The sequence below is a fragment of the Montipora capricornis genome, chromosome 9 (genome assembly GCF_036669925.1).
Source record: "Montipora capricornis isolate CH-2021 chromosome 9, ASM3666992v2, whole genome shotgun sequence".
Lineage (NCBI taxonomy): Eukaryota > Metazoa > Cnidaria > Anthozoa > Scleractinia > Acroporidae > Montipora > Montipora capricornis.
The window spans coordinates 17,430,957-17,438,255 of NC_090891.1; the positions used below are offsets into that span (position 1 = coordinate 17,430,957).

The following is a 7,299-nucleotide window of genomic DNA, read 5'->3' on the forward strand; positions in this document are numbered from 1 at the left end:
TTCAGGCATTGAGTCCAGTCCATTGATCCTGTTAATTGTTGTCTATTGTTCTAAAAAGCGGCTCTAATGAACAAGAAGTCACTGAGTTTGCGTATGCTTGTTGTGGGTAGGCTTGTGTCGCCAGTGAAAACCAGGCTTAATAGACCACTTTCGATATATTAAAATTCAGTCCTAAACAAAAGGCATCATCTCGAGGCTCTGGGGAATAAATATAAGGAATTGTATGAGTTTATTCCCCAGAGCCTCGAGATGATGTCTTTTGTTTAGGACTGAATTTTAATATATCGAAAGTGGTCTATTGCCAATTATAAAGCATCGAGTTCAGGGAGGCTCAAGCAAAATGGTTGGATTTCTGGCTTATTTATAGTAATTAAAGGTTGGAATCAGAAGTATAACAGTCTATGATATTTTAATCTAGTGATGGTGAATTTGTGACCCGATAGCAACATCACTGAAGATGTGGGAAAAAATTAATAGTTTTATCGCAACGTTGGTTTCTCCAGAGACGGTAGCAAATATCAGAATTTTGAATGAGGAAACCAGCTCCTGGATCAATCGACAGCTGTTAAATAAATGTCGCGCCCAGCAAGCTTGCCTGTTGACATATTTCCCAGGAAATACTGCGAAACTTGACCGCACTCGCTGACAAAACACGCTTTTCCTTTTTTTAAATACACACTATGCTATCAAGCAATGGTTTGAAAGAACCCCTGCCAGCAAGGGATTGCCAGCACATAAATTTTCCAGCCAGCAACGAAATTCCTTGGGAGCGGATATTTTGCATATTGGCTCTACTGAGCCCTTCTGACATATGAATTGCAATATTAACTTGCGTAATCATGAAGATTGTGCTGCTTGCCACTCAATCAAGCTAATAGATTACTCTAAGAAGTATGAAGTTTAATTAAAAGCGGAGATTCTTCAAGCCGCTTTTTTTTTTGGCAAACTATACACTGCTGGCCCACAATTCAAGAACAACCAAGAATTTAAATGAGACTTCTGTCATGCTACATACCATTCTAATTTGTCATCGTTAGTCACGTTTTCTTGCCCGCGACTGAATGTAGAAACCATCATTGTCTAATATCATAACTCGAGCGTTTATGAGAACTTAATTGTCATAAAAATAGGAAATAAGGTCGAGAATGTTTCATGAATGTAGATCGATCAAGCTTTATTAAAGGCAGCAGCAGTTGTCGAAAAACTACCCAGAAATTTTTGCTTAGTACTTTAGGAGTCAAACGTGGATGGATAGTAGACGTTTACTGGCGTGTGACAAGGTATGCAGATCAGTTGACTCCAGGTTCACCTCTCTCTTTCACTTTTACGGGAAAGGAAACGTTTTGAACGCCCGGGTTTGAACGTTCCCACTTATTACACCCCGTAGGAACATATTTTTCTCTCGTTCTTGGGTGTCTACAGCTATTGCAAATTAACGTCACGATTCACTTCACCCACGTTTTGTAACAAGACTAACAAGGGCGCTAATTTCAAGAGGAAACGTTAACCATCCCGGAAAGCGGAGAACCTATTTTAAGCCATATTAAGGAAAATCTAAACGCCGACAAAACCGCAAGAAAAACAACAAACATCAATTTTAGGTAAAACGTTCTCGTGGACTTATTTAATAGTTCCTCTGAATGAAATCTTTCACTCGAAATAAAATCCTCCTTATTGTATGAAATAACGATTAGAACTAAGTACATCTACCCAAAGAAGATTATGCTTTGTATCAAGACATGTGATCATGCATGTGCATACTTAGCAGTTTTCGCTCCAAGAATTAGGGCATGTGTTTGGAGAAAGACCAATGTCAAACAAGATAAAATGCCACTGATGTATTTGATCTCTAAGATTACAATTTTATTCTCAAATAATTTCGTTCTCAACATGCTGCCTCTGCAAAATGTTACAAACCGTGGCTGAACTGATATTGCATTGTCCAACTATCTGAACAATCTTATATGAAGACATGATACAGATATTTTAGATATAATGCTGCCATGAATTTATGTGCATTATTATTCATAATAGTCAATGCATTCGTAAATAAACCAAGATATTGACTTTAACAAGTCTAACAACAACTTATTATACTAATATTACTAATATTACTACTAAATGTGCGAAACCTTTTTTTATGAAACAACCATATTCGTTTCTTCAACTGAGCAAAATTAGTTGTTTTTTAGACAACATCGTGCAAGAATAGTCTTTCTGCGGCATTGGTTTGTCTCTCTGTATTCCCAGAACAATTCATGTCCTGTTTGTTTGTTGGCTTGTTGTTTCATTTTACTTATTTATTTGTTAACAAACTCTCTAGTCCTTCTTATACTCTGAATCCAGTTTGCGACAGTCTTACACTTTGAAATGGAAACGAATCGCTCATCATCTACCACAGGAGAACCCGTCGTAGAGCTTCTGGATAAGCTGGAACACGGAAAACTCGATACACTGTCACAGAACGATTTGTCATCGAAACTTTCTCTTTTTGTACACGTCACCTCTCTCCCAAGTCGAGGTAAAATAGCCCAGGTTGTGTTGGAATCATCATTGCCAAAAGAGGCCTTTTCTGTGTGGCGATAGTGAACATTTGTGTCTCCAATATATTGTCCCGTTGGATCGCTCCATGACCTGTATTTTCTCTCACTCCGTGTATCCAAATTCACCACGCTATTTGAACTTCTCGAACTCTTCTTGGAGAAAACTAGCTTCGGAAATCGTGAGTCAAGCCTTGGATCTGCAGAAACCCTCCTACTTCGAGCTGGAGAAATGTCTAAAGTCGCTAGTTTCGTCCTGTTTTTCCCGGATAGAGGTACCGTTTTTGTCGTCCACAGAGGAGTAGATTTACTAGACCAGCTCATTGATAACACTCCACTGAAATTTACTTGAAGAATTTGCTAGCTCTTACAGGTTCCTAGCTGCTCCTTCCCGCTGCGGACCGTGAGACTGAAATCTGCGCCTGCCACAGTGCACGTTACTCATACACTAACCGTTCACGATAACAAGCTAAATTACAGTAGTAACAACCAATTGGAATCCACAATGAGGGCAATTTTCATGACATCATTTCAATTAACAAAAGAACCTTAAGCTACTTTAGAAGTCAACAGACCATGAACACAAGGAAAGGTCGTTGATCTTCGTGTTCCACTCCTTAGTGCAATGACGTAAAGGCATTCTTCAACTTCCACAAACATACGGCAATCATCACGACCTATAATTGTGCATATATCCGCAAAATTATGACCAATAAAGTGTGCAGTCAAGAAAATGTGCTTTGTGTCTCAAAGTTATAACCTTTGTGTTGGCGCAAGTCCGGCAGACTCTAGTGAAGAATTATTTGCCTACTTTGGAAGTCAAACTGAGAAATTATTTAAGAAATTGAGGCCTCTTTAACACATTTAAAATGGTTATTAGTTAATTAATCGTAATTGCATCAGGTTAATAAACTCTAGAACACTGAACTTCGAAGTTTGAGAATTGTGTATTTTAATTCAATTAATACGAATGTTACAATGAATCAAGTTTACTCCACTTTGTAGCAATACAAGTTTAGACTTGGTGCTTAATTTGAAGGAAGAGACGAAGGAAATTATTGCTCAGTTTAATTTGTTTTCAGCCAAACATGAATGAAATATTATTACAAATATTTCATGAATTGAAGTCTTTTGATTGCAAGACCGAGAACTCGGAGAGAGAGCTGAAGATGTGAAAATTAAAGAAAGAATCATAAATAAAGAGAAAGAGAAAGTTATTGAAAATGACCGTAAATAACGGAAACGATAACGCACTGTGACTTAAGTATTCTAACAGAAGTCTTGTGGTAATTTGTTTGCTGTAATCCAATCATGTGACAAAACATTTCTGTTCGATCTTCGTGTTACTTTAGCAGAAGCCAATTAAATTGTGACACTTCGAGTTCACGCGATACTCTTGCAAAATGTTGATCTTTCTTCCACGGCCACCTCTTTCTTATTTAATGCTATTTCCATTTGACGTCTTTCAGTGCGATGGTTTTGAACTACACAGGACTGCAAGCTTTGTTTTCTATAAACAGTAAGCCCTGAAATTGTTGGAGGTCAGTGCACAAGAATTAGAAACTTGAGGAGCATTATAAAAGAATCTCAAAAATTAGCTTACTCCAGCCTACTTTTTTTAAGCAACGGACTTAGTATTCCGTCGGTGTTTACTTCAAAAAATAATTTTGATGAAAACAGCAATAAGTGATGATCCTTATGACGTCTGAATATACCTGATTTGTCCTTGTAAACAGAATTATATTTCACGGGTTGAATACGCATTTTCGGTTGAACAATACACCTCTCTGCAGGTGCATCTCCAGAAACAAGGGAAGTTTAGCTTCATGCAATTAATTACTTTGTTATCACGATTTTTGTCTCAAAAATATGACGAGACCAGTTTTTTTTAGAAAAAGCTAATCAGTTTTAATTTACCCTTCCCGGCCAGCAAAGTTCTAGACGCTTTGAAATTCGTAAAATGGGCTCTTGAATGCCATTAAATAGGATTTTTACCCGATATAATGCTAGGAAACAAGAAAGGCCGTAAAACTGAGGCTTGTCATAACTTTTTGTTCTTGATGAGTGTGCGATTAACTTCGAATGACTCAGTCCTACCTCCAATGTTTCCTTGCTTCTATTCTCGGAGTCGGCCGGTTCCCTATCTGAGATATGCACCTAGTGAGTTTTTTTAGAAAGGCCTACAATCCTAGAACAGACACTGTAACCTTATCTTCTCAGTGCTTCGTCATATGTATATTTGGGCAAGCCTAAGAGCGGATCTCCTCAATAATTATTCATCTGAAAGAGAGCAGTAGCAATCTGCATTACTGAACATTACTTCAATGGTACAACACCGAGTTTCAATTTTAAGCGACAAACTCGAACCAAGTACTATCGCTCTTAAATGATAACTAAGTAAATCTAAGGCAACTGGTCTGGACAGGATTTCCTCTAGGCTTATAAGAGAATGCTCAGATCTCGTTTGTAACCCATTCTGTGATATCTTCAACCAGTCGTTAAGTTTTGGTATATTCCCTAACGAATGGAAATGTGCCAGATTTACTCCACTATTTCAACAAGGCGAACTAAGCGATTTGAACGACTCCCGCCCAATTTCAGTTATCTCAGTTGTGGCTGAAAGTGTTTTAAAGAGTGGTTTGCAATCAACTATACGCCTTCTTAACTAAGCAAAATACTATTTTTAAATACCAGTCGGGGATTTCCGGGTACCATGCATTGTACTGTCACGGCCCTCCTCGAGGCCACGGATAGTTGGACCTACAACATTCAGACCATGGTACGGTTGACCAAAGGTTTCTCTCTAAACTATATAACTATGACATACGCCATGAGACCTATCTTAGGTTTGCACCGTACTTAGATAACCGTGTTCTATAAATGGGTTGCTTTCCAAGAACTTTTGACATCAACTTTTGACATCAAATTTAACACAAAGAGGGCTAAGAACACCTTTTTTAATGCACAATGCCATCTTGTAAATAGTTTTAAAGCCTAGGACTTTTGAACAATTTTGCGAATTTTAACCAGTGATAAGTTTTTAATTGTAATTATTATTGTTATTATTATTATTATTATTATTATTATTATTATTATTATTATAGTTTATCATAGTTTTATTATTGTAAATATTATAGGACATAATTCAGCCTATTGGCTGCGACGTTTTATATAAATAAACTATCTATCTATCTATCTATCTATCTTATGTTGTGGTGTCCCTCAAGGGACCATTTTAGGATATTTATGCTTCACTTCAGTCCAATATAACACCTCTACGAGAAGCTATCATTTTCCCCTTGAAATTAAAATTAACCCCAGGTATGTCCCAGGCGATAAGAAGTGCCACGTGGAATGACGTGACAGACGCTCATAAAGCGCACTGACAATGTTTCCAAAAGCAAAGAAACGAGCTTCTCAAATTTCAAACCGACCACTTCGGGCGACAGATTCGCCAAATCACTACTGGAAAAAATGATCTCGTCGGGTTTAAGACGCCGAACCACGTGGAGATCGTAAGTTTTAAGCTAAGCAACTGTGCGACCGCCAACCCCGTGAAAGTGAACCCGTGGCGTCTGAGGGATTGAAATTCTGGTCTGCAGGAGGATGAAATCGAGATGACAGGTCATCACGCGCAATCTGACAAAGTGACACGATTACCACGTTACAGCTTTTCAGCCGTGATCCCTCGTAATCGTAAGTACTAAATCAGGAAAAAGTGACTTGCACTTCGGTATTTAAAATTGCAAGGCATTGTCTAGCATAATATAAATATGCTGAAGAATGGAAGCAGCGAAAAGTCAATACTTGTTCACGTTGAAAATCTTCCATCTCGTGGTTATTGCATAATGTAAGATGGAATTTATATTGTAATTAATTTTAGGTCTAGTTAGGTGTGCATTTTAAGCCTATCTATAATGCTAATAAATCTACCTTGGACAGAAGCTCATGACCTTGAAGCGTTTAACTCTGGCTCAGAGATGGGTTTTTTTAGTTTAAAAAATGTCCGTATTTACATGTAACGTAGATGAGTGCATTTTGCCGCGAGTGCAGTTTGATCTTATTTGTGTCCACACTTGGGAATAAAATTGGTGGCCTAATATTCCCAGCTTTGTTCCAAGGTAAAGAGCTGCACGTTACACTCTTCAAGGTCAAGTGCTTTTCGCGGATCCGTTGAAAGCGTTACCTCTGGTGATCGTCTGATTCTAAAGCATAAAACCCAACTTTCTTGAAGGGACGTCACTCCAGCCTCTTCTCCGTTCGTCTCATTAAAAACGATAAGAGCCCTGATGAGATTAATAATTCCTGCGGATTCGATTTGTCATCATTCATATGACTTCCCACCCTTTGCCTCAAAATGTGCTCCCCGAATAACACTATTCAAAATAACCCGTTTGTCGAATTTGAAATGCCAGGTGAATTTTTAGCGTCTAATATAATTGTCAGTGTAGTTAGACCCACTCAAGATTTGGTTTGGTGCAGTTTTCAATTTTACATTCGTATTTAGAGGAGGAAACACTCATTACAATCATTTTAAATGAGGTACCCAGCAACTTTGAAAATCACTTATAATCAAAATGCTTGTGGATATTGATCTATGAATGCGAACAGCACATTTACCCATTCTAGCGCCACAGAAATATTGCATTAAGTTTCAGACTAGGAATTTTTCCGGCTGTGATAGTTTCACTTCGAAAAATTGCCTTAAAATTATTTAGAGTTTAGCAGTTTGTTATACCGCATTACACAAACAATTGAA

At 37.8% G+C, this 7,299-nt stretch overlaps 1 protein-coding gene across 1 annotated transcript in view; it reads left to right on the forward strand.

Moving 5' to 3' along the window:
- Positions 1-6,028: 6,028 nt before the first annotated feature.
- The window catches only part of LOC138015922 (tolloid-like protein 2), a 28,205-nt gene continuing 26,934 nt past the window's right edge, over positions 6,029-7,299 (forward strand). The window contains exon 1 of the mRNA XM_068863051.1: positions 6,029-6,236. Within this exon, the coding sequence (XP_068719152.1) occupies positions 6,158-6,236 (79 nt within the window). The 5' untranslated portion in view covers positions 6,029-6,157. The remainder of the gene's footprint in view (positions 6,237-7,299) is intronic.